General features: G+C 45.9%; 1 protein-coding gene across 2 annotated transcripts in view; it reads left to right on the forward strand.

Moving 5' to 3' along the window:
* Positions 1-27,292, forward strand: part of SCARA3 (scavenger receptor class A member 3) — a 53,606-nt gene that overhangs the window by 6,747 nt on the left and 19,567 nt on the right. Inside the window, exons 2-5 of one of the 2 annotated variants that reach the window (XM_044225000.1) lie at positions 13,246-13,344; positions 14,554-14,673; positions 18,392-18,490; positions 19,628-20,671. In XM_044225000.1, the coding sequence (XP_044080935.1) occupies positions 13,246-13,344; positions 14,554-14,673; positions 18,392-18,490; positions 19,628-20,671 (1,362 nt within the window). Of the gene's footprint in view, positions 1-13,151; positions 13,345-14,553; positions 14,674-18,391; positions 18,491-19,627; positions 20,672-27,292 lie in introns of those variants that run through there. The other variant, XM_044224999.1, reaches the window with a different exon arrangement.

The raw sequence follows: 27,292 nt of genomic DNA on the forward strand, positions 1-27,292 counted from the left end.
AGCTGTGCTTGAGGCAGAGAGGAGACCCATAGATCCTGGGTCTAGGAGCCCCAAGGTCCAGAGAACCAAGGGACTTTCAACATATGTTTTCTCCATTAAAGCTGATGGGAGGAGTCAGGATAAAAAAGTAATCCAGCCTAGGCAATTGGCTTATCCAGAACAGTGTTCCCCAATGCTGGTGCATTTCATTCCTAAGGTCATAATAGCCAACTCGATACCTGAATACCGGTTCCATGGGATTGAATGCCTCTTTTTTTTTTTTCTTTTTTTAAGCATGTCAGGAAGTTCTACAATCAAATGTTTGAGAAACATAAAAATAAACACAGATTGAAGCGGGTTTTTTTTTTTTTTTGTGGGACTTGTCAAAATCTTCACTGTATTAATGTGAGTTTCTAAGATGGTAAATAGTGTATACAGCATTTTCTAGACTTACTTGATCAAAGAACTTTTTTTTCACAAAGAGTAATTTAGAATTCCAAAGTGTTTCATAGGACATAGTTTGAAAAATAGGTTTCTTTCCCTTCCTTCCTTCCTTTCTTTTGTGTGTGATGGGGAGGGACAGAGGGTGAGAGAGAGAGAGAGAATCCCAAGGAGGTCCCACACCAAGCGCAGAGCTCAACAATGGGCTTGATCTCACAACCCTCAGATCGTGACCTAAGCCGAAATCAAGAGTTGGATGCTTAACTGACCGAGCCACCCAGACACCCTGAAAAATGGATTTCATGGAAGTTGGAAATCGGTCCTGAGCATAAGTGGCACCGAGAAAGGACAATAAATGATAGTAACAATTCCAGTAGGATTGAAAAAGACCCCAATAAAAATGACAACTACCATTTATCAGTATTCACTGTGTGCCAGGTACTTGTCATTTGTCACCTCGCTGGGTCTCCACAACAGCTCTGTGAGTCTAGTTTGCACATGAAGCTGAGAGAGGGAAGAGGGTCCCCATGAGAAAGAGAGCAGGGACTCCAAACTGAAGCACGGGGAGAGTGAGGGGTTCAAAGGTCCAGAAATGTCAACAGAGACCAAGGAACTGGTGATCCCTACGCCTCTCCCCCATTCCCATGGGATTTGGGGGTTCAAGGGGAGGAGCTACTGTCTGCACAAAGGAGGACCAATATGTATGTGATGGTGGGGGAGGGTTGGGTCTCTTGCATGGAGTGGATAATGAGGGTTGTCTTCTCGACTGGAGGTTACAACACCCCTTGAAGCGGTATCTAGAAATGGGGTGGGCATTTGAAATTATCACAGTGACCAGGGATGGCTGCTGACATTCAGGATGCCAAAGTCTGCACAGCGTGGGTAAATGCTGTCTAACGAAGAATTGCGCCCCCCAGAGGCTGAGTGCTCCCTCCGGAAACACAGAGGGTGAGAAAGGGCAGGAAAGTCACTGGGAACAGAGAGGGCTTAGGAGAAAGGGCCAGTTTCCCCTCAGCCTTTGTGGTGACCAGGAGCACAGTGGAAGGCAGGCTGTGGGCTGGCTCAGAGGATTCAGACAGAGGTGGCAGGAGCAGAAAGAAAACCTGTCCCAGAGCATTGAATGGGAGTTTAAGAACGAAGGAGCAGAAAGGAGGTGATTGTTACAGGGAAGCAGATCATGACCACTGGAAGAGCAGGAGAATCTGAAAGGGAAAAACCAGATCCATTAGAGCAGAAAGGGGCAGACTGACTCCCCCCAGACTGTAGATGTGTCCACAGAGGAAGCCTGTGGGGTGGGGGCAATGGCGGGAGGGTTCTAATGAAAACAATTTTGCAACCTTAATTATAGCATCCTGAAATCTTAAACTATAGCTATTTTGTAACTTTAAATATAGCATTGGCTCCTGAGAAGACTCTGAAATCTTTATTTTTGCCGACCCAATTGGCTGTTTTGAAAACCCACTCTGTGAACTCCATAGAAGATAATCATCAAAATATGTTCCTTGAAGTTCCCAAAGAAAGCCCTTTTATTCAGTTCCTCGAATCTCTCCCCCTTGCTGACTCTGACGGAAGATTGCAGTCCCAGAAAGGCTGAGGAGTGAATTAACTCCATATTTTTGGTCAACCGAGAGAAAGCCGGCATCGGCAACCACAGGCCAGTTAGCTGTTGGTTCACAGGTCCGGGCTGTTTTCCACCTCCCCCGGGGGAAGGGAACTGAGTTCAACCCCGACAGAGTCAGCAGTCACGCCTAACAATGTGCCAAGACACGCACCTTCGATCACACTTTCTACGTGGCTCTGTGGGAGCAGAAGCTTTAAAAAAAAAAAAAAAAAAAAGTAGTTTCTCTTGTGGCTATCCTTCTGATATCTGAGTCGGCTATTATGACCTTAGGAATGAAAGGAACAAACTCTCTTTCCAGTCTTCGGTGAGTCTGAGCTTGCAACTTTTGGCTTTCGAAGGCTGTTGGATTGTTTGTTTGTTTGTTTCTATTTTTGTTTTTTTTCGTGAAAATACTTTTTTTTTTTTTTTTTAAAGATTTTATTTATTTATTTGACAGAGAGAGATCACAGTAGGCAGAGAGGCAGGCAGAAAGAGGGGAAGAGAAGCAGGCCCCTGTTGAGCAGAGAGCCCGATGCGGGACTCGATCCCAGGACCCTGAGATCATGACCTGAGCCGAAGGCAGCGGCTTAACCCACTGAGCCACGCAGGCGCCCTGTTTGTTTGTTTGTTTGAAGCACACTGCCTGGACTTTGAGTAGAGAGCATTAGATGAAACCTGGCGGTGCCTTTGGTATGTCTTTCACAGGCCTGGCTTCTTTACCACCGTGACCGGCATATTCCCTTGTGACAGATGTAAACCCTTGGCCCCTCTGGACCGGGGGAGGCAGAAAGTGGCTTAGATGTTTGCTAACTGGAACAGCTTGCTGTCCCAAGTTTGCTGTGAGAGAGGGGCCTTCCCAAAGACTTACCATCCAGGCATTGTCATCGCTTCTCCAGTGTCCTTTGCCAAGCCTGCCCCTCTTCTGGAGTCAGCAATATGGGAAAGGGAAGGAAAGAAAGAACAATGGAGTCTATTTCCCTTTCCGGAAGCGCAGTCTCCCTTCAGGTGTCCATGGCTTGCAATACGGCCTCTCCTTCAGCCACTGCAGACACCCGGCAGCCCACCACGTCTGACATTCAGGTCCCCTCAGTTTTCGGTATTACCAGACATACTCAGTGTCACGGATAACATGTATGGCACAGGGAAGAGTCGCAGCCTTATTTTGGAGGGCTGTAAGATGCTGCTGGTATTCTAAGATTTTTAATTGGGACACCACTGGGAAAAAATACCCATGTCCCTCTAAGAGAGGTCTTTTAGCTTTAGGAGAGGAATATCCTATTCCTTGTTCTAGTTCTGAGAAAGACAGGGGAAGCAGACCTAACATTCTCCTGTGCATTCCGGCTTCTGCTTCGTTCTTTTTCCATTCAAACTCTAGGTTCCGTCTGCTGCTTTAAGCCTTTGCATCCTCAAAGCGTTTGCACTCCCCAGCACTCCCTAGTCACAGAGAACTAAGAATAGACCAAATTTAAACCATATTTGAAGTCATTAATATTTATTTTTTAATACAAATGAGCTCTTAAACGAGACAGCGGAAGTTGAGGTGTTTTTTTTTTTTTTAAGATTTTATTTATTTATTTGACAGAGAGAAATCACAAGTAGATGGAGAGGCAAGCAGAGAGAGAGGGGGAAGCAGGCTCCCTGCTGAGCAGAGAGCCCGATGCAGGGCTCGATCCCAGGACCTGAGATCATGACCTGAGCCGAAGGCAGCGGCTTAACCCACTGAGCCACCCAGGCGCCCCGATTTTTTTTTTTTTTTTTTAAAGATGGAAGTTGAGTATTAACTAGGGATGCAGACCTTCTCATAGAGTCAGCAAACCCATCTTTCTTGAACACCCACTCCATGCTCAGCCCGGGGCTGACCAAGGCTGGAGGAAGATTTCAGACCTCAAGGAGATGTAAACAGATGTCAGGCCTGGATGGAGAAGGCTGTTTGCGGCCCTGTGAGCCCTCTGTACATGCACTTGGATCTGCCTTCAGATCCCCGGACTTTCAGGAACCACAAATGGGCTCTGCAGCTTGTCAGCTCCTTCCCACACTCCCTATCTCTGAAAACTGTTTGGAAAGCTGGTATATCCAACACTAAGTCAGATCTCAGCACAAGGCATGGGAGACCGAGAGGGGGAGGAAAGTCGTTTCCTGTCTCTATCCACTCCACTTGGCCCTGCTCGAGGACGGAGTACAGACTCCTGTCTAATCAATCATCCTCTGATCAATCACAGCCTCTGGATCCTGAAGCCAAGATTTTCTCAGTGCTTTCCGTCTGTTTCTTCTTCTGTCCCCGACCGGAATAATCTTGGTGTAATGTGAATATAATGAGCTTGTACTCGCAAAGGGTTTGGCTTATAAAAGCCTCCCAAATGCTTTGGATTATGTTCCCATTAACATGAACAGGGGTAAAGTGGAGAGTTGCTAGAGCACTCCAGACATAGGTAAATTAGGGGTCCCCAAGGCCCATGGCTCAGGGCCAGTGAACAGGAAGTCCAAAGGATTAGAGAAAGGAGGAGACCCCTTTGGGGATCAGGGAGGGCGTGAGCTACGGAGCTGAGATGTCAACAGAAGGAACAGTGCCAAATGCTTGTGAACCCCTCATCTGCAGAGAGCCAAGTTCCGGGCTGGCAACTGTCATTTCCCTGCCTGTGGGCTGCAAAGTACCGGAACGGGGTCTTTCTTAATTCCCACTCACTAACGATTGCCAATTTGGGGGGGGCCCTCAGTGGGAGAGCAGAGTGATGACAAAGCTGTGTGCTTTTGTTGGGGGGCGGTGTTTGCTGAAGGTCAGTGTCAGCCTCGCCTGATTTAAGTCCTCCCAGCTCCCTTGCAAAGGCTATAAAGAGCAAAGTGATGAAATTGGCCTTGGAGCCAGAACAGGGAGGAGGCCGAGTCCCGAGGGAGTGCGGAGAAGCACCATCAAGGGGTGGGGAGAAATGAGAAACAGGGGCAGGAAGGCCTAGAAGGCATTTCTGCTCCAACAGATGGAAGGAATACTTCCCCCAGGGACCACGGCTGCGGTCCATCCGACAGTACACGGCTTGGTTCCGGCTGAGATCATCTGGGGCTGGGAGGGCACGGCTGCTTAGGGTGAGGTGTTGGTCAGACGGGAGCGCGGAAGGCACCAAGGGATCTGAGCCTGTCTCATCTGAGGCTTATATTTATGGGAAAGGGATGGGAACCCTGATAACCCCCCAGGCATAGTTACCCTCATAAACTATTGGCAGATTGGCAACACGGTGGCAGCCTGAGACACAGAGAGGGGCTGGAAAGATTGATTTCTCAGGTTATTGATGAGGGGATCTGCCTCATAGTGGTACCTGCCATATAGACCTCCTTCTCCCACTCCCAAGACCCCAGACCGCATACACACACTCATGAGAGCCTACTAGCTCCATCAGAGTGGCTCCCTGCAGTCCATTATTGTGGAGAGGAAAACAGCCAGAATTCAGGAGGTTTTGCCAGTGTCTGGCTCTGTGACTAGCCAGGCATGAAAACATAACCCCTGCCCTCAACTCAGTTTCCTCACCTGTAAAATGGGGAGAATGACTTCCCTCCCTGTTTCTCTCTCAGGCTAGCCATAAGGACCAAAGGCAATAATGGATATGAGCCCAGCTCTCTGCCCTGTCCCCTAGATTGACTCCATCTTTGAAAGTGGGACACTAACCTTGGTCTCTTGACCAAGCTTCCCGTGGATCCCACATCAAGCATAGACCAGCTTAGGACTGGGAAGCATAGTGTAAAATCATAGATTCATTTACAGTTGTGTTTGTTGAGCAATTTCTCAGTGCCATCCCCTGCCCTCGGGTCTTTGGGTAAAGCAGAGAACAAGACAGGCACATTCCCTGCCCTCAGATTTAAACACTGGGGAAAAGAGCTGCCGAATAAATAATAAGAGATAGATTGCCTTCTACAGCAGGAAGACACAGACCATGCCCAAGTTATCTATACAAGGGATGGGTCCAGTTGGGAAGCTCAAGGAAGGCCACTGAGGAAGTGACATCTAAGCTGTGACCTAGAGGACAAGCAGAAGGCATTCTTGGCAATGATGATGGCATCTTTAACTTGGGTTTATCTTCATCCCTCACCTCCTGAGCTCATTCTCGGCTCCTTTACTTACCTAGGGTCCTTGCCCACTTTGCCTCTTGGCTCCCTTTTTGATCAGCGGTCACAACTGCACAGCGTTTGGAAAATGAGGTCTCCAGGCCACTCAGGCTGCCTCAAGGTCATGGCCAGAGCCCATGAGCCCCCATCGCATGCTCAGTTAGCACCAGCCCCCTGCACTTCTAGCCACTCCCTCGTTACAGAAGCCAGGTTTCTTGGCACCTGTGGGACCTTTGCTCTTTTCTCTGAGAAGGCAGTAGGCATGGCAGGAAAGATTTCCGAATTCAGATCTCAGCTTCACCGCACATTTTGTGTGCTGTTAACAACATTCTTAACTTTTCTGAACTTCAGTCTTTTTGTCCATAGAAGTGACACTTTAAAGATTTTACTTATTTGTTAGATAGAGAAGGAGAGATAGTGGAAGAGGGAACACAAGCAGGCGGAGTGGGAGAGGGAGAAGCAGGCTTCCCGCAGAGCAGGGAGCCCAAGGCCCCACGTGGGGCTTGATCCCAGGGCCCTGGAATCATGACATGAGTGAGCCAAAGGCAGACGCTTAATGACTGAGCCACCGGGGCACCTCTTAGACTGTAAAGTGTATAGGGTTGTTGTGAAGATTGCCACAAGACAGGCCCCAAATTTTGAACACATTAAAAAAGGGAAGAAAGAAAAACAGAACTTCATGCTTTTACCCTTAGGGTCCCCAGCTTAAAACATGCTTGGGTTATGAAGCTTATGTAGTAAATACCAAGCGAATGGCCAAATGCATAGCTGAAGTTGAAAGAAAACTGAGGAAGTTCTGAAGACCAAGAAAAAAAATCCCAATTAGGAGCTGAAACCTGCGGGTCAACCAAGACAGAATCTGGGTGTCAGGAACCTAGAGTCATGGGAGTAGGAGGAACAAGGCTGCGAATGGCACAAAGAGGGAGACAGTGGACCTGAAGACCCCCACAAGAAAGCCTGCCACATTGTGTCACCCTGTGAAACCCTGGAATAGCCATTATTTTGTTGGTTTGTGTGTTTTCCCCCAGTCTTTTCTGATGGGCCAATGCCCATACCTCTGGCTAAAGCTTCTGAAGCTCCCCCACATCTAGTCTGCTTCTTGGAAAAAAGGGGAGGAGAGGAGCAAGAGGTTGGAGGAAGGGGGATGTACCTGCCAGAGAGCAACTAGGAAACTGGATGTCTCCAGAGAGTCCAGAGAGTGGAAAGTGCTGTGCCAGCTAAATGCAGGCTTGCCCTCACATGGGCCCGGAGTCCAGTTTACATTCCTTGTGCATACTTGGGCAACCCAATTTAATCACTCAAATTGCTGTGGTCCCAGACTGGTAGTTCCCCTGGCACCTGGCAAAAGTCAAGGGAATCCCCCTCTGTCGTACCACCACCAAAATGGGTTCTGAATCAAATACCAAGAAGATGTATGGTGTGGTCTTGTACATTTTGGCTACATTTTCCCCGAATTTCTGTCTTAGATACGGTTGCCTTTCCCGATGAAGAATATCAGTGGCCATTTGTTTCCGCTGAAGTAGTCAGTTGGTCATGAACTTCCTAGTCTGGATGATTACTTTGTTGTTCATGATGGTGGCGGAGTTTTAAGCAGCTGGGGAGGAAAAAAGGAAGGGATGTTTCTTGTAGTAGTCCTGGGGTTGGAAAATCAGCACTTTGCAGCCATCACACTAAAGAATCATAAACAGATACCACCTTTAGGGTAAATTTTTATGAAGAGCGGTACACACGTGTCTCCTTACAGATGACTTATTAGTCTGAGGGAAGGGGAAAACCCTAGTAATTACTTCATGGAGAAACCAGGCAACACCTCAGCCAGGTGATCAAAATGAACATCACCTCTGAGGGGCAGACGGACACTGCGTGCCTCCAGATGTGACAGCTGGAGCAGGACACACCATTGTGTGTGCAGTTTATTGGCCAAGAACACATAACCCCAATCCAATCAGGAGCAAGCTCGAGAACACAAAGTGAGGATGGTTACCTTAAAAAGTATGTGGGTAGGGGTTGTCCTTTCCAAAAATATCAGTCATGAAAGTCAATAAAGGTGAAAGAAACAAGACAACGAAATGCGACACATTGACTTTAGATTGGCTCCTGTGCCAGAGAGTAAAGGAAATCTGCAGAGGCGAGCGTTGGCTGACGGTAACACTGTAGGTTAGATAAAGTATAAAAGCAAATTCGTGATAAGCAGATATATGCACGTTGTCTTATTTTTGCTTCTTTCTTAAAAAAAGATAGCATATTACATATGCTCCTCTGCATTTTGCTGTTTTTATTTAATATGCCCTCGAAATGACTCCATGTCAGTGAATAGAGATTTCCTTATTCATTTGTAATAGCTGCAGAGAGTCCCACTGTGTATGTATAACTAAAGTATTTTAATCAATTCCCCATAGTTGAACATTTAGGTAGTTCTTGCAATACAAGACAGTTTTTGCAATTACAAATAATCCCGCCATGAATAGCTTTGTCATATATGTTTTCAGATTGTTGGAGGTGTATGTTATGGATAAATTCATGGAAGTGTGTTGAAAAAATAATGAATACTGTTTTTCTGAAAATAAATAAATTGGAAAAAAAAATTCATGGAAGTGTGATTGTGGGGTTGAAGGGCAAATGTATATGTTAAATTCCCCTCCACCAGGTGTGGACCATATGCATCCCCACCCCAACTCCCCATAGCCTGGCTAGTGGAGTATATTGTCAGCCTCTGCATTATTGCCAATCTGACAGGTGAGAATGATTTCACATCGTAGTTTTAAATTGCATCTACTGTGGAGCATCTGGGTGGCTCAGTCACTTAAGTGTCTGACTCTTGATTTCGGCTCAGATCATAATCTCAGGGTTGTGAGACTGAGCCCCACGTCAGGTTCTGTGCTCATCATGGAGCATCCTTAAGATTCTCTCACTCCCTCTCCCTCTGTCCCTCCCCCACCTCTAAAAAAAAAATAAAAATTCTTTAAAAATCAAAAATCTCATTTATCTTGTGAATAAAGTTGAACATCTTTTCATTTGTTTAGGGGACCTCTTTCTTAAAAAAAATTTTGTTTATTTATTTGAGAGAGAGAGCACATGAGTTGGGGGACAGAGGGAGAAGAAGAGGGAGGAGCAGGCTCCCCTCTTGAGCAGGGAGCCCAACATGGGGCTCATTCCCGGGACCCTGAAATCGTGACCTGAGCTCAAGTCAGATGCTTAACCAACTGAGCCACCCAGGAACACCTCATTTGTTTTATTTCTTAAATGCCACATACAAATGAAAACATATGGCGTTTGTCTTTCTCTGGTAGACTTATTTCTCTTAGCATTATACTCTCTGGTCTATCCATGTTGCTACAAATGGCAGGATTCCATTCTTTTTATGGCTGAATAATATTCCATGATACGTATATCACATCTTCTTTATTCATTCATCTCTCAATGAATGTTTGAGCTGTTTCCATAATTTGTCTATTATCAATAATGCTGTAATAAATATCAGGATGCATGTATCCCCTTGAGTTAGTGTTTTTCTATATTGGGGGTAAATACCCAGTAATGTGATTACTGGAGCATAAGGTCATAGCTTAATTGTATTTTTTTTCTTTTTTTTAACACCTTAATTTAATTTAATTTTTTTTTTTTTTTTTAGTGTTGGAGATTCATTGTTTATGCACCACACTCAGTGCTCCATGCAATATGTGCCCTCCTTAATACCCACCACCAGGTTCACCCAACCCCTCACTCCCTTCCCTCCAAAACCTTCAGTTTGTTTCTCAGAGTCCACAGTCTCTCATGGTTTGTCTCCTCCTCTGATTTCCCCCAACTCCCTTCTCCTCTCCATCTCCCAGTTTCCTCTGTGTTATTCCTTATGCTCCACAAGTAAGTGAAACCATATGATAATTGACTCTCTCTGCTTGACTTATTTCACTCAGCATAATCTCCTCCAGTCCCGTCCATGTTGATACAAAAATTGGGTAACTCATCCTTTCTGATGGAGGCATAATACTTCACAGCATATATGGACCATATCTTCTTTAGCCATTCACAGTTGAAAGGCATCTTGGCTCTTTCCACAGTTGGGCGATTTTTGAGGAACTTCCATACTCTTCCACAGTGACTGCAACAGTTTGCATTCCCATCAACGTAGTGCACAAGTGCACAAGTGCACAAGTGCTCCCTTTTCTCCACATCTTCCCCAACACTTGTTACCGCTTGTCTTCTTGATAATAGCCATTCCAACAGGTATGAGGTGATATTTCATTGTGGTTTTGACTTGCATTTCCCTGATGATGAGTGATGTTGAGGATCTTTTCTTGTGTCTATTGTCCATCTGGATGTCTCCTTTGGAAAAATGTCTGTTTATGTGTTCTCCCCATTTTTAATTACATTATTCATATTTTGGGTATTGAGTACATTCTTTATACATTATACATTACATACTTATACATTATAAGTACATACTTGATACATTCTTTATGCATTTTGGATACTAACCCTTTATCTTTTTTTTTTTTTAAAGATTTTATTTATTTATTTGACAGATAGAGATCACAAGTAGGCAGAGAGGCAGGCACAGAGAGAGAGGAGGAAGCAGGCTCCCTGCCCAGCAGAGAGCCCGATGCGGGACTCGATCCCAGGACCCTGAGATCATGACCTGAGCCGAAGGCAGCAGCTTAACCCACTGAGCCACCCAGGCGCCCCTAACCCTTTATCTTATATGTCATTTGCAAATATCTTCTCCCATTCTGTAGGTTGTTTTCTACTTTTGTTGATTGTTTCCTTCGCCATGCAGAAATTTTTATTTCGATGTAGTCCCAATAATTTATTTTTGCTGTTGTTTTCCTTGCCTCAGGAGACAAATCTAGCAAGATGTGTTATGGCCAATGTCAGAGAAATTATTGCCTGGGCTCTCTTCTAGGATTTTTATGATTTCAGATCTCACAGTTAAGTCTTTAATCCGTTTTGAATGTATTTTTGTGTATGGTGTAAGAAAGTGGTCCAGTTTCATTCTTTTACAAGAGCTATCCAGTTTTCCCAATACCATTTGTTGATGTGACTCTTTTTCCTATTGCGTATTCTTTCCTCCTTTGTCAAAAACTAATTGACCATATAATTGTAGGTTTATTTCTGGGTTTTCTGTTCTGTTCCTTTGATCTATGTGTCTGTTTTTGTGCCAGTACCATACTGTCTTGATTACTATAGCTTTGTGATAATCCCAGTTTTGTTTTTCTTTTCAAGATTGCTTTGACTATTTGGGGTCTTTCATGGTTTCATACAAATTTTAGGATTGTTAATTCTAGTTCTGTGAAAAATGCTCTTGGTATTTTGATAAGGATTGCATTAAAAGTGTAGATTGCTTTGGGTGGTATAGACATTTTAACAATATTTGTTCTTCCAATCCATGAATGTGGAAGGTCTTTCCATTTCTTTGTGTCTTCCTCAATTTCTTCCAACAGGGTTTTAGGGTTTTCAGAGTATCGGCCTTTCACCTCTTTGGGTAGGTACATTCCCAGGTATCCTCCTGGTTTGGGCACAATTGTAAATGGGATTGATTCCTTAATTTCTCTTCCTGCTGCTTCATTATTAGTGTATAGAAATGCAGCAGGGGTGCCTGGGTGGCTTGTGATCTCAGCTCAGGTTTCAATCTCAGGGTCATGAGTTCAAGTTCCAGTCTGTGTGGAGCCTACATTTAAAAAAAAAATGCAGTAGATTTCTATATATTGATTTTGTAACCTGTGACTACTGAATTCATTCCATATTAGCACTTTATCTATAATATGTACTGTCAATATTTTCTCCCAGTTTGTCAATAACTTTTTTTGGTCATGCAAAAGCATTTTCATGTAGTCAGATGAATCTCTCTCTTTTTTTTTTTTCTTTTATTGCCTCTGGATTTTGAGGCATAATTTTATTTATTTATTTATTTTTAAAATTTTATTTATTTATTTGAGAGAGAAAGAGCACAAGCAGGGGAAGAGGCTGAGGTAGAGGGAGAAGCAGGCTCCCCCCTCCAATGTGTGGCTCAATCCCAGGACCCCAAGATCATGACTTGAGCCAAAGGCAGACTCTTAACCCACTGAGCCACCCAGGCATCCTGAGGCATACTTGTAAAAAAAATCCCCTCGACAGACATCTCCCAGGAATTTGGTTGTCATGATCAGCTTGCACATACCCCCACCCCACACACACTTCCCAGGACAAAAGTAGCACAATTTTTAAGCACCCACTTGGAAATTTGGCTCCCTTTGCCCATTTTGGGCATCCTTCTCCTCATCATTTACAAAAGACCAGGTCTTGTAAGGAGGAGGAGTTATGAGGTATCCAAGAGCACTCTTCTGAATGAGGGATTCCATCACTAGGTCTTATTCAGGGAACATATGAGACCTCCTCCCATGGTCCCTTCTGCACCATCAGGTCTCAGATGAGTCAGTGTGTGAGGCGGAGGTCTGGGACTGGCTCCTACCGTCTTCGCTCCCGTTCCCTCCTCTCGGCAGCTCCCAGCTGGGCTGGATGCAGGGTCTTGCAGATTCACCCCTGACCCTGCAGCAAAGGAATTCTGCTTGCGTTACCACTAGCCAGCAAACAGAAGGATGCTGGGCTGGATCAAGCAACCAGCTCTTATTCTTTCTCACTCCACCCTGAGGGTTTGAGCAAGGTGCAGAGACTATGCAATTGAGCTGGCCTCTGTATCTTTTTTTTTTTTTTAAAGGTTTTATTTATTCATTTGACAGAGAGAGATCACAAGTAGGCAGAGAGGCAGGCAGAGAGAGAGGAGGAAGCAGGCTCCCCGCTGAGCAGAGAGCCCGATGCGGGACTCGATCCCAGAACCCTGAGATCATGACCTGAGCCGAAGGCAGCGGCTTAACCCACTGAGCCACCCAGGCGCCCTGGTCTCTGTATCTTTACCAGCTTGTGTGAGATCATAAAATCTCCTTACCCAGAGGCGTTGGGACATCTCAGATACTCAGTCTCTTGTTCTTATCTCTTTTCCCTTCTCCTCTGCTTACTGTCTGGTCACCTGGAGCTCCAGAGGGCTGACTTGGATTCAAAGGCGGGAATGGGCCCCGGGTGTGGGAATTGCGGCAGCTGGAGAGGGGTGGGTGTGGACCCATGTTCCCACACTGGGTCTGACAGCCCTGGCTCCATCACAGTGAGGTCGGCCACTGGCGATGGAGATGCGTTGTGTGTTACAGAAGAGGAGCTGGCTGGTGACGATGAGGACATGCCGACCTTCCCATGCACACAAGAAGGTAAGGACCCTGCGGGCTGCCCCCGACCTCCTTGTCCCCATCCCCAGGCTGGTGACTTATCTCTCCACATGGCTTCAGAATCATGATCGTCCTTTCCCCACTACTCCATAGAGGGTGGAAGGGCAGATTTGCATGGGTCTCGGGTACGGGTACCATGCACGGATTTGCATGGGTACAGATGATGTCAAAGTTGACACAAGTGACATCTGTCTTCAGGGCTCCTCCTGAGACCAGTCAGGGACCTCTGCCATCTCCCCAGGGCCTGTCCTCTAACTGGACAAGAACTGTCCCCTTTATCATATCCCTTGTCACCCAAGTGGCTCATCCCCTTGGCCTACAGGACCCAGCTTGGCACTTGGATAATCTCAGAAACCAGTGCCACCTGAACCGTTACGTAGAGGAGGGCGACTCAGTGGGTTTCGGTGTGGATTAACACAGCTGTTCTCAGCTGGCACTGCGTATTGTAACCACCCCCAGAAGCCTGTGACCAGCCCTCAGAAATCCTGATTCCTTTTGGTCTGGAGTATGACAGGGGCATCTGGAGTTTTCAACGTTCCCAGTACTCATAATGTGCAGCCGAAGTTGAATTTGCCTTAGAAATGTCACAACAGTTTCACAGTGGCATTCCCACTGGACCTTGGCCACATGCAAGAGTAGTCAAGAACACCTGGCTTCCTTCTTCTTCCATATTAGGGGCCCCAACTGGTGGACTGCAACCATTCGTTCCATTTCCAGGAGTACTGCTTGTCACCTGACAAGTTTGGGGACTGAAGGGTTTCCCAGGGTGTGCAACTGGTTGGCCCCATACTGAGGAACTCCCACAAGAGGAGATTTTTTGAGGCTAAAGCCCAGAAAACCCTAGGTACACTGGGACACATTGGTCACCCAAGGGTAAAACAAGGCTGGCTGCCCCATGTTGTGGACCACGATAAGGCCAATGTGTCAGCAAGAGGTATTTCCTTACACCCTGGGCTCATTGACATTGCCCTCCGAGAGAATGGTGGCAGGGGGGCGTTCTTTGAAGATCCCGACTCTGGTCTCTTCTATTGCTAAAACCTAGAGAGAACATGGTGAGATGGGCAGGCATGAGGATGGAGAACATCTCCCTTTCTGAGACTGGTTTGAGATGGGATGAGAGTTCAGAGCAGAGACATGAACCTGACCCTCAACTTGCAGCCTCAGTTACTGGTTTCCTTTGTCCCCCAACAGGCCGGCCGGGGCTCCACTGCAGCCGCTGCCAGAAGAACCTGTCTTTGCACACATCGGTGCGAATTCTTTACCTCTTCCTGGCCCTGCTCCTGGTGGCCGTGGCCGTGCTGGCCTCTCTGGGTGAGTGCAGGCGCCCGGCAGCCCCGGGGTGGTCCAGCATCCTTCTGACAGGGGAATCTTCATACTTGATTCAGACTTCAAAGACCAGCCTCTGATTTCTGGTCAGTAAGTAGCTGTGTGGATTTGAGCAAGGCATTCCCCTCTCAAGACTTCTGTTTTCCTTCTGGTAAGATGAGAGGACAGGACCAGCCCAGTGGTTCCCAGTTTCAGCTGCATGTTAGAATCACCGGCGAGTTTTGAAAAAAATATCGGGTGTGTGGTAAGTATATCCAGGGCTGAGATCCTTGCACCGGGCACTTTTGAAGCCTCTTCCATGGTCTTTGTGAGCGTTTCTTGAAGTGAGATTGGATGCCTGCCTGTATCAAGATCACCCCAGTATTTGTTAAAATGCAAATCCCTGAGTCTCACTGGGACCTCGCTTGTTAGAACAGAGTCCTTCCAGTGAAGGCCAGGGACCTGGAGTGTGGTGGCTGTCATACACGCCACAGCTTGTACGACCATGGGAGCCAACCCAGATGATAGCTCACGGCTGGGTTCAGTCAGCCTCTGCCTTCTGGATCCTAACAGATTATGCTACATGGAGGGAACCAAATTGGCTGTCCACCATTCTGAAGTAGCAAACTGGACATCAGGGAAATTCCCCAGTCTTGTTCTGGCCAGGCCTCACAGGGCCTCAGCTCTCTGCACCCACAGTACCATGAATAAAGCTCCAGCACCCACAGGCTTGAGCCCAGAGAGGAACACAGGCACCAATGCCCTTCAGCTGGTATGGGCGTTGATGGGGTGCCCACCAGGTGCCCAGGCACTGTCACCTACATGACTTCTACAAATCATCTCAACAAGCCCTGAAATGGAAGGCCGGCCTCATTCCATGTATCTGGGAAGGTGAAAGGATTTGGCCTAAGACCCAGAGTGAATGAGCATAAGATCATAATAACTGGGGGGTAAGGAGAGCATTTGTGGAATCCAGGGAGAAAATTGAGCTTCCTTTTTGTTTTTGCCTCCAGCCTGGTCGTCCCAAGTCCCTAGAGCAGAACTGGCACGTCCTGACCTGGTTGGCAGGTGCTCAGTAATACTCGTCAAATAAAGACTAGAGATTTGGGAGTATATATGCAGACAGTTGTAGTCAAGGTATTATGGTCAGGACTGAGGATAAAGTCCGGAGGTTGAGTAGAATCTGTCTTCCTCAAAGGGACTTGGAAGTTCAACTTACTCCTTTAATCGGGTACCTGTTGCATGCATACTATAAGCCGAGAACTGCATTAGGCATGGGGCTTATACTGCTTCATAAAACATGGGCCCTGTTTATGGAGCTCATAATCTAGAGCAAGGTTTGGCAGACTTCTTGTAAAGGTTTCGGTAGTAAATTTTTTAGGATTTACGGGCCACACATGGTCTTTGTCAAAACTACTCTGCCGTTGTAAAGCAAAAGCAGCCAGACACAATATGTACTAAATGGAGATGGCTTTGTTCCAACAAAGTGACCTTGGGTCAGATGCGACATGTAGATCCTGCTTTGCCAGCCCTTAGCCTAGACCAATAATCTATGAACCTTTTTTGACTGTGTACCCATTGGTAAAAAGTTTGATTTAAAATGTATCAAAAAAGTAGATGGGTTGATGAACAGATAAAAAGGTAAAATGGCAGATGTACAATGAAGTGAATACAAATAAAATGTTAATTATAGAATGTAGTCAGTAGACACACGACTGCCAGTTGTACAAGTAAGACAGTCAATGTCCAAGCCTGGATTCCTCTGTTTGAAAATGTTTATACTTAAATATTTGAAAAGAAAAAAAAAACAATCATCTTACACTTGTGAAATATGCCCATTTATTTATAAATTACACATATGTTCTCTTTATAGTATACGTTTTAAGACAATTTTGAAAAGATGAGAAAAAAATAAGATCTAAAAAATAAGGAAAATGGTAAACAAAAAATATGTAATTACAGATCATGAAATGCTCAGTGAAGAAGTGAACAGGGTGAATTATATGAATGAACCCTTGGCTATTGGCTTGGGGGTAGACTTTACAAAGCATTAGGATAGGAATCAAAGTCATTCAGAGTCTCTACAACTCCATTCCCCGCCATCTATATAAGAAATTTTAATTTGGGGGAGACTCAAATGGAATAATAAATACTATAAACTCTAGGTGCTGGTGGAATAGAAGGGCACTGAACTGTCCCTAGGGTCTCTCACTATATCACTGCTGCTAATTAAGTCTCAGCAGCTCTGAGATATACAATGTTAATGAAAGCCCAGAGATTCAAAACAAAATGGAATCATGGAATTTTGAAGCTGAGAAGAACATTGGAAGTCATCTAGCTTCATACTTTCCTTTTACAGATGATTCAGTTGAGCTGCAGAAAAATTAACTGCCTTGCCTGAAGACACCCAAAAGATCTGAGGCAAATGTGGACCAGAAGTTACATTCCCCAGCTTTCTTGGTAGATCTGTTTCCACCCCCACACTTACCTTCATAGGCTCTGTGGGAAACATCCGTCTACTCCGTCCTCTCCTCTTACCTCCCTGTCTAGCCAGGCACTTGCTAGAGAAAGCCAGGGATCCTGTTGATGCCCAGATGTTCTCTAAACCCAGGCAAGCACTGACCCCTAAGAAGCTGGTATAAACTGGTAAAACCTTTCCTAGAGGTCACTTTGGCAACATGTGTCCAACTCCTTAACCCATTAATTCTGCTTCAAGCAATTTATCCTATGAGAATAACCATATACATAAAACCATCAAATATAAGGATTATTTCTAGGAATAACTGTTACTCATATCTACCCACCAAGTTTTATTTGTAGACTCAGAAGTGTCCCCCAAGCACAGGGGACTTTTATACAATTGCTGAGTCATTTATACAGAGTATGATACAGACATTAAAAGTAATGATCCTGGGTGCCTGGGTGGCTCAGTGGGTTAAGCCACTGCCTTCGGCTCATGTCATGATCTCAGGGTCCTGGGATCGAGTCCCGCGTCGGGCTCTCTGCTCAGCGAGGAGCCTGCTTCCTCCTCTCTCTCTCTCTCTGCCTGCCTCTCTGCCTACTTGTGATCTCTCTCTGTCAAATAAATAAATAAAATCTTTAAAAAAAAAAAAAAAGTAATGATCCTAAAGTGATTTAAAACTCAACAGGAAAATGTCCATGACATTATATCAGCGAAGAAAATTGGAAGAAAATAGATGAAATAGTCCAAACATTCCAGGTTCCTGTTGTTGTTTTCTAAAAAAGTATACATGTATCTATGTAGCTACAGAATGGTTATGGAGATAAGAGTCCAACAGATACACGAAGATATTGATGGCTATTGTCTCTCAGTTGTAGGATTAAGAATAACTTTTATACTCTTTTTGTATTTTCTTCTTAATTTTCCTTATTCTATTCTGTCCTGTGGTCAGACCTAGTTTTAAATGTGGAGGGGGATACACACGTGCACACGCACACACACACACACACATATACACACGACTATATATATCCATACATAAAAACACTTAAGGGAGCTATATAGATGTAGATCTGTGTTTTTAAGGAATGCGTGACAAACTCTGGCCATAAGAAGCATCTTCCCTCCCCACCACTGAAAAGCCCCATAAAAGGGTGAATGGTATATGGCAGAGAGGTTGATAAAAACACCTTCTCAACAAATGACTGCTGTTTCTCTGAGCTAAGACCCTGCCCCAGCTTCTCATCTGTATTTCCCATACAGTTTTCAGGAAAGTGGACTCTCTCTCAGAAGACATCTCCCTGGCCCAGGCCATTTATGACAAGAAACTTTTGTCTATGCAGGAAAACCTCCAAGGACTGGGTAAGTGTCCCATGTCCAGATGTGCACATGAGTATGATGGAAGACCAGTAATAATGGGGGAGGGCTGAGTGCTCCCTCAGGCCATGGTGGCCTGAAATAGGACATCCTTCACCAACCTTTGAGACACAAGGGAAAAGACAGCTATGACTCCCTGCCTCCCTGTCCATTCAAAGAGGGCTGCTGCCCTGAGATCCACCCAGGTCTGGGGCCAAGTGTTCTATGTGGTACAGATCTAGCCCGAGCCTACAGGTAGAGAAGGAACCCAAAGAAAGTCCGTTCCTCAGTCCTTCTCATGCATCTGAGATTATGATTATTTTAAAAAGATTTATGTATTTATTTGAGAAAGAAAGAAAGCACTAGTGCATGCAGGCGAGGGACAGAGAGAGGGAGAGAGACAAGCAGACTCCCTGCTGAGCAGGGAACCCAATGCAGGGCTGCATCCCAGGACCCTGAGATCATGACCTAAGCCAAAATCAAGAGTCAGATGCTTAACCAACTGAGCCACCCAGCCACCCTGAAATTATTTTTAAGATCTTCCAAAGCCTCTTGACAAGTCTACCCTACCCTACCATATGCTACCAAGTCGTGATGCTATCTCCTGCTTTAACCAGGGATCTTCTTGTTCCAAGACTGAGACAGAAGGAGCCACAATCGAAAGGGTAGAGGAGGTCAACCATGACAGAAAGATAAAGTACTAGTTGAGTGATAAATTTGGCAAACCTCTTCTCTGTGCCTCATTTCTCGTCTGTCACAGGGAGAAATAATCCCTGTACCATCTTTCCCCCATAAGTTTATCGATAATAAGTACAAAAATATTTGGAGAAATTTTAAGACAAAATGTAAATGGGTGGTTCTTGGCAACCTTAGAAAAGTTATGAAGCTATATTCTCGAGAATTCAGTGGCGAGATGGAAAAAATGTCCCCAGTTCTACATTTTATGTCATAGTAAAGACATTTGGTAAAATAATATTTCATAGAGATGGTAAGGCTTTTTCAAAAGGTTCTCATAGCAGGCTTAGGATAGGAAGAGGGATCAGGAAGCCACTTGACAATCCATTATGCTCTGAAATATGTAAAGAAGCAACTTTCGTCCCATGATCCTTCAGCAACTCAAAATGTTGTCCCTTTCCCCTGAAGATCTGAAAGCCCCAAACAACTGTTCTTTCTGCCACGAGGCTGGGCAGCTAGAGCAAGAGATCAGAAAACTGCAGGAGGAGCTGGAGGGAATTCAGAAGATGCTCCTGGCCCAGGAGGTACAGCTGGACCAGACCTCCCAGACCCACGAGCTGCTCTCCACCACTAGCAGTCAGATCTCCCAGGAGATGGGCAGCTGTTCCTTCTCCATTCACCAGGTCAACCAGTCTCTGGGGCTCTTTCTTGCCCAGGTGAGAGGCTGGCAGGCCACCACGGCCGGCCTGGACCTCTCTCTGAAGGACCTCACCCAGGACTGCTATGACGTCAAGGCTACAGTCCACCAGATCAACTTCACTGTGGGGCAGACCTCGGAGTGGATCCACGGGATCCAGCGCAAGACTGATGAGGAGACCCTGACCCTCCAGAAGATGGTCACCGACTGGCAGAACTACACCCGGCTCTTCGGCGGCCTGCGCACCATCTCAGCCAAGACCGGAGAAGCGGTCAAGAACATCCAGGCCACCCTGGGGGTCTCCTCGCAGCGCATCAGCCAGAATGCTGAGAGCGCGCACGACTTGGTGCTGCAGGTAATGGGCCTGCAGCTGCAGCTGGATAACATCTCGTCCTTCCTGGATGACCACGAGGAGAACATGCATGATCTGCAGTACCACACCCGCTATGCCCAGAACCGCACTGTGGAGCGGTTCGAGACGCTGGAAGGACGCATGGCTTCACATGAGATCGAGATCAGCACCATCTTCACCAACATCAATGCCACCGACAACCACGTGCACAGCATGCTCAAGTACCTGGATGACGTGCGGCTCTCCTGCACGCTGGGCTTCCACACGCACGCCGAGGAGCTCTACTACCTGAACAAGTCTGTCTCTCTCATGCTGGGCACCACAGACCTGCTCCGGGAGCGTTTCAGCCTGCTCAGTGCGCGGCTGGACTTCAACGTCCGCAACCTCTCCATGATCGTGGAGGAGATGAAGGCTGTGGACATGCAGCATGGAGAAATCCTTCGAAACGTTACCATCGTAAGAGGTAAGAGCCAGACCTGGGCCACATCTGCTACAGAGCTCCCAGAGGGCTGTGGTAGTCTCGCCTGATACAAAAGTTTCCAGCAAAAATCCCGGTAGGCTCATACAATCCTGTAGCAAATGCCTAGCACAACTGGAAGCTTTAAAAAACACAGTAAGAACCCCCACCCCGCCGTTATCTGTGGTTTCATTCTCCTTTTTTTTTTTTTTTTTTTTAGATTTTATTTATTTATTTGACAGAGAGAAATCACAAGTAGAGAGAGAGGCAGGCAGAGAGAGAGAGGGAAGCAGGCTCCCCGCTGAGCAGAGAGCCTGATGCGGGACTCGATCCCAGGACTCTGAGATCATGACCTGAGCCAAAGGCAGCGGCTTAACCCACTGAGCCACTGAGGCGCCCCTGGTTTCATTCTCCTAATGAGGTATCCTCTGAAGGTCAGTGGTAGCCTAATGCTACATCGCAGTGGCTGAGTCCTTCAGCGCTATTCTTCTCATCACTTAGGCATTTTATCACCTCAGGGTAAGAGCAAATGCAGTATTGGAGATATTTTGAGAGGAGACAATATTCATGTAATGCCTATTTTATGTATTAAACTTTATCATAGGAAAGTATATATAGGAAAAAGCAGGTTGTGTAGGGGGTTCTTGGAACATAGCCATCGCAGATAAGGGAAGACTACTGTACTTACAAACCTCTTTGCTGGGGCTCCTAACTTTGCCTGCCATACAAAACTGGATTTTTATATGTGGATTTGTTTGATCTGGTCTACACAGAGAAATAGGCAGCCCTCGTCTTGGAAACTCTGTTTTCTCATTTTCTCCCTTCCCACCCGATCACAGGGGCGTACAGCCACCTGTCCCTCAGGATGCCCATCACTCTGATGTTATCTTTTACTCTCATCTCACCCCTGAATTAGCCAGAGTTCTCCAGAAAAACAGAACCTATGAGAAAGAGAGAGAAACTATTTTAAAAATTGGCTCATGTAATGAAGGAGGCTGGCAAGTCCAAAATCTGCTCAGCTAATGTCCCGGTTTGAGTTGGAAGGCCAGAAGCTGCTGTAGAACAGGAGGAAGTGTTGGGTCAGTGTGAAGACTACCAGGCAGGAGAATTCTCTGTTACTTACAGAAGGGTCAGTCTTTGTTTTTTTGTTTTTTTAAAGATTTTATTTATTTATTTGACAGACAGAAATCACAAGTAGGCATAGAGGCAGGCAGAGAGAGAGAGGAGGAAGCAGGCTCCCTGCTGAGCAGAAAGCCCGATGCGGGACTCGATCCCAGGACCCTGAGATCATGACCTGAGCCGAAGGCAGTGGCTTAACCCACTGAGCCACCCAGGCGCCCCCAGTCTTTGGTTTTATTTAGGTCTTCAACTGCTTAGATGAGGCCCAGCACATTAGGAGAGCAATCTATTCTACTCAGTACCAGTTTAAAATGTTAGTCTCATCCATAAACACCCCTGCAGACACAACCAGAATAATGTTTGGCCAAATGTCTGGCCACTCTGTGGTCCAGTCCTGTTGACACATAAAATTAACCTCCACAGATCAACTTGGCACCCATGCACATATCCTTAAATCATACTTAATCTCCAAATAGGGATACTAACAAGGTTACAATTCTGCCTAATACTCATGATGCGAGTACCCTGTGTACAACCAAAACCACACTAACCCCTTCCCCAGAAAAGAAGGTAAAGTCCTTGAGAGATATTTACTTTTCCCTTTGATATCTCATAATTTAAATACTATGACATAAAGTTAACAATATTTAAATCCTGTGATATAAAGTCAATTTATTTTATGTTTTATGTTACATGATAAGAGGATAAGAAAGGGAAGAAAGCAAAAATACTTGCTCTATGCATTTATATTTATATATTTATAACAGGCCAAGGAGGAAATACTCTTGACAAGGAGTACATGGTCATGACTGGTATTTATAACGTCCTCCTTCTATGACCCATGTGTATTTTCTTTGTCCTCAGCAAGCACCTCAGCTGGTTGTTCTTTACCTGGTAAGGTGATCCAAACCTTCATTCCCGATCTAGGGTCCTACCTAGATTGGACTGGGCTATTGTAGTTTTCCACTGTATTTATTTCAGGACCTTCTGTGGGATCTTCTTAATTCCAGATATGCTCTCCCTTACCTCCATTGTAGAGTAGTGGTCCACTTTCTCCTTGGTAGTCAGGATCAGCCACCCCAATCGGCACAATATCTTCTTCCTTGCCTACTAATTCAGAAGCCTGAGAAGCCCAAAGTGACTAGGCAGCAGTCTTAACTTCCAGTTCAATGGAGTCATTGTTGTATCCCTGGCAGAAACATTCCTTCCTTTCGAGCTAAGATCTCTAAGCCAGCAGAGCATAAGGTTGTGGGAATAAGAAGCAAACATTTTGCTGGTAGGTCACCAGGGGTGATAGTGGGTGGTGTCTTTCTCATCTCCACCCCTTGATCCCAGTTTCAGTGAATCTTGGCTATCAGAGAAATAGCACCATATATATTGGACACTAATTCAGACCGTATACAGCCCTGCAAGATATTGCCACCTAGCTAGCTCGGGAACTGAGTCTTCAAAGGACAATTCAATCTTCTGTCAAGCCAGCTGTTTCAGGGTGGTGAGGACCATGGTCACACCAGTGAATTCCATGATCATGGGTCCGTTGTTGTACTTCATTTGCTGTAAAGTGGTTTCCTTGATCAGAAGCAATGCTACATTGGAATATCAGGGAATACCATGATGGCGGATAATGCATTCTGTATGGCATTTTTTGGCACAAGCACTTCATGCACGGAGGGCAAATGCATATCCAGAGTAAGTTCCTATTCCAGCAGGGAAAAAACATTGCCCCTTCCATGATGGAAGCGGTCCAGTGTAATTAACCTGTCAGCTCGTAGCTGGCTGATCACCCTGTAGAATGGGGCCATACTGGGGATTTGCTGGTGGTCTCTGCTGTTGGCAAATTAGGGACTTGGTGGGAGCCATGGCCAGGCTGGCCTTGGTGACTGGAGGGCCATGTTGCTGACCCTGTGCACAAAATCCATCCCTGCCGTAGCACCACTTTGCTCATGAGCCCATTGGGGGATGACAGGGGTGACTGGAGAAGAAGGCTGACTAGATACTGTGACTATCTCACGGTATAGGTCATGCTATATCCACTTGATTGTTAGAATCCACCCCTGCTGAGCTCACCCTTTGGAGAATATTCACAGAGGACACAAATGTCTTCATCCTTCAGAGAGGATTATTCACATAACTCTTCCCCAAATTTTCTTGTCACCAGTTTTCCAGTCGTGTTTCTTCTAAGTCCCTGACCGTCCAGCCAAAGCATTGGCCACAGCCTGTGAAGCAGGTTATAATCACACGTCTGACCATTTCTTCTTCCAAGAAAGCATGGCAGCCAGGTAGACTGCCAGAAGTTCTGCCCGCTGGGAAGATGTTCGGTCACCACTGTCCTTCAGGGAAGTCTCAAAAAGGGGCTGTGATGTTGCAACTGTCCACTTTTAAGTGATGCCTGCCTATCATGGAGAACCAGTTGTAAACTAGGCCAGAATCTTCTCTTCCTCCACCAGCTGGTCATAGGGAACTCCCCATAATTCCATAGGTGCAGGCTGGGAGAGAGATGTTAGTATAGTAGAAGTAGGGACCATGGCTATTGGGCCACTTTATCCTGTAACTTAACTTGTGCATTCAGGGCCTGCTCAGGCCTGATTACATATATACCACTTCCATTGGATGACGGAATGTGTCTCTGTATGCCCAGCTTTGTAACTTAGTGGGTCAGGAAGTACCCAGTTCAGATGGGCAACTTGGGTGTCATGGTAACTTTGTGGCCCATGGCTAGCATCTGGTCTCTACCCAAGCCCTATCACAGCCCAAGAGCTGTTTCTCAATAGGAGAATAGTGTGACCCACAGAGGATGGCATGGCTTTGCTCCAAAATCCGAAGGATCTATGGTGTAGTTCATTTATAGGGGTCTCCCAAAGGCCCCATACAGCATCCCTACCATCACTGCCATGTTAAACACCATTGGGTCTGCTGGATCATATGGCCCAAGGGGCAAAGCAGCTTACCCCATAGCCCAGACCTGTTGCAGAGCCTTCTCTTGTCCTGGGTGCCATGCAAAGCCAGCACCTTTTCAGGTCACTCAGTAAATGGGCTAGAGTAACACACCCAAGTGAGGAAGATGTGTACATTGCCCCCACTAGGCATGCCTCTTTTTTCATTTTAGGAGGGGCCAAATGAAAGTTTAATCTTCACCTTAGAAGGGATATCTCAACATGCCCACATCTCTGGACCACTAAGAATTTTACTGAGGTAGAAAGCCCTTGAAATTTTTTTAAAATTTATTTGAGAGAGACAGAGGAAGCATGAGCAGAGAGCAGGAGAAGCAGACTCCTCACTGAGCAGGGAGCCCGATGCAGGGTTCGATCCCAGGACCCTGAAATCATGATGTGAGCGCAAGGCAGACACTAAACCGACTGAGCCATTCAGGTGCCCCAAAGACACTTGAATTTTTGTCATATTTATGTCCCCCCCCGACACATAAATGTCTTGCAAAGAGTAAGCTACTACTTACTCGCTCACTAGGTTCAACTGGTATGATATCATCAATGTCATGGAAAGGAGATCAAGTTCCCTGTGAACTGAAGTATGACACAGAACTGGAGGAGTGAGATCCCCTGAGGCAGGACAGTGAAGGTGTATTGCTGGTCTTGTCAGCCGGAAGCAGACTGCTTCTAGAGGGCCTTATGAACAGGTATGGAAAAAGAACAACAACAACAGCAGCAACAACAACAAAACAATTCCCAAATCAATAGCTGCATCCCAGGGATGTGTTAATTTTCTCAGGCCATGAAACTACATCTGGTACAGCAGCCACCAGTTGGAATCAACCTTGTTTGGCTTATGAAAATTCACTGTCGCCAGGGTCCACCTGTCCTCTGCACTGGCCAAGTCAGCAAATTTCAAGTTCTTGGTGGGGGCACTCACCTCTGCAGTCCCTCCAGGAATGCAGGATTGCATCGGTTTTAGTATTTTCCTAGGTAGAGGCAGTGCCTCTTGGCCTTTCCACCATAATATCCCTTACTCCATGGATCAAGGAACCAATGTGAGGTTCTGCCAGATTCTCAGCATGTCTGTTCCAGTTATGCAATGCAGAACCACAGAAACAACCACAGGGTGGATTCGGGGGTCCACTGGACTTCCTATGAGATGGACCTCAGTTAAAACCCCATTGATCGCCTGACCTCCCTAAGCCCCCAGCTCAGACTGGAGGACCACAGGGGGATTGGGGTCTCCCGGAATCAATGTCCATACGGAGCCAGTGTGTGGTAGTTCCTCAAAAGGCTGATTATCCCTAGTGCACAGTTATCTAGGTAAAAAACTGTTTTCCCTAGTGCACAGTTATCTTGGTAAAAAACTGTAGGTCCTTTTGGGAAAGGCTGGGAAAATTAATAATATAAATATTTGGTGTGTACTGGGGTCCTTCCTCAAGGGTACCCAGCTTCCCTTTCATCTAAGTCATTTTGGGTTTGTAAACTGCCTCAAGTCTGAGGAGAAGCCATGACTGTTTTTATAATTCAGATTAGACTTTTGTTCACTTGACCTAGAATTTCTCTGCTTATTAGGACAAGTAAGAATTTAGTAGGCTTCATATCTATTTCACCTCTAGGCACACTATGACCAACTAGCCAATACCATGGGTCTGTGCATGTCAGCCTATCCCCATCACTGCACTGACTCTGCTATCTATTATGGTACCCAGGCTCTCCTTGCCTTAGGCAGTTGAGTGCCACAATTAGGTATTTGCCACCCCAGGATCCAATTACTGTCATTGTGGTTAGGTTTCCCAGTTCAGAGACTGCAGTTCTCCCTGCAAGGTCTGGCCTACAAAGAATGATCGTAGAGCTCTTCAAGGATTCTAAGACTCTCCTCACAGGTTTATTTCTCATAGTCATGGTGAAAGTCATGTCTTCTGGATCTTCCCAGGGTGGGTGAGTGGGTCTCAGAGGATAAACCCACTCCAAAATCCCACCCTCCCTGTCTTTGGATCCCTTTCTTTACATGAAATCAAGGCAGACCCAGTATTTTTCACTCACTCCCTGTGGGTCTTTTTGCCCATGCTTCAGCCAATGAAACAAACAAACTGTTAGACTCTTTCTAACTCCCCAAGATGCAACATTACTTAGAAAATCTCTGCTTAGTCAGCCCCTATGACTGAATTTTGCCTGATCCAACATTATGCTTCTTCCACCATTATCCCACACCTTTAGTATTCACTACCACAAGTAGTCCCCAGATATCTATCTGTACGAATTAGAAAACTCGGGTAATTCTTTTGGAGTATAGCACACCTCCTTGTGGGCCATACTTTACCTCATTGTTATGGTCCTGCTGAGAACTGAGTCTAGTTATAAGTCTAGAAGCAAAGAGGGATGGGGAGGCCGGTTCTCAGGAGAATCGGCATTGTCTTGCTTGGCAGTGGGGGAGGCCACTGTCCTCTCCTCAGGCAAGGCAGGTTCAGAAACAGGTTGAGAGGTCATTTTTTAAAAGATTTATTTGTTTATTATTTATATATAGAGAGAGAGTACAGTGGGGAGAGGCAGAGGGAAAGGGAGAATCTCAAGCAGA

The sequence above is a fragment of the Neovison vison genome, chromosome 11 (genome assembly GCF_020171115.1).
Source record: "Neovison vison isolate M4711 chromosome 11, ASM_NN_V1, whole genome shotgun sequence".
In the NCBI taxonomy this organism is placed as follows: Eukaryota; Metazoa; Chordata; class Mammalia; order Carnivora; family Mustelidae; genus Neogale; species Neogale vison.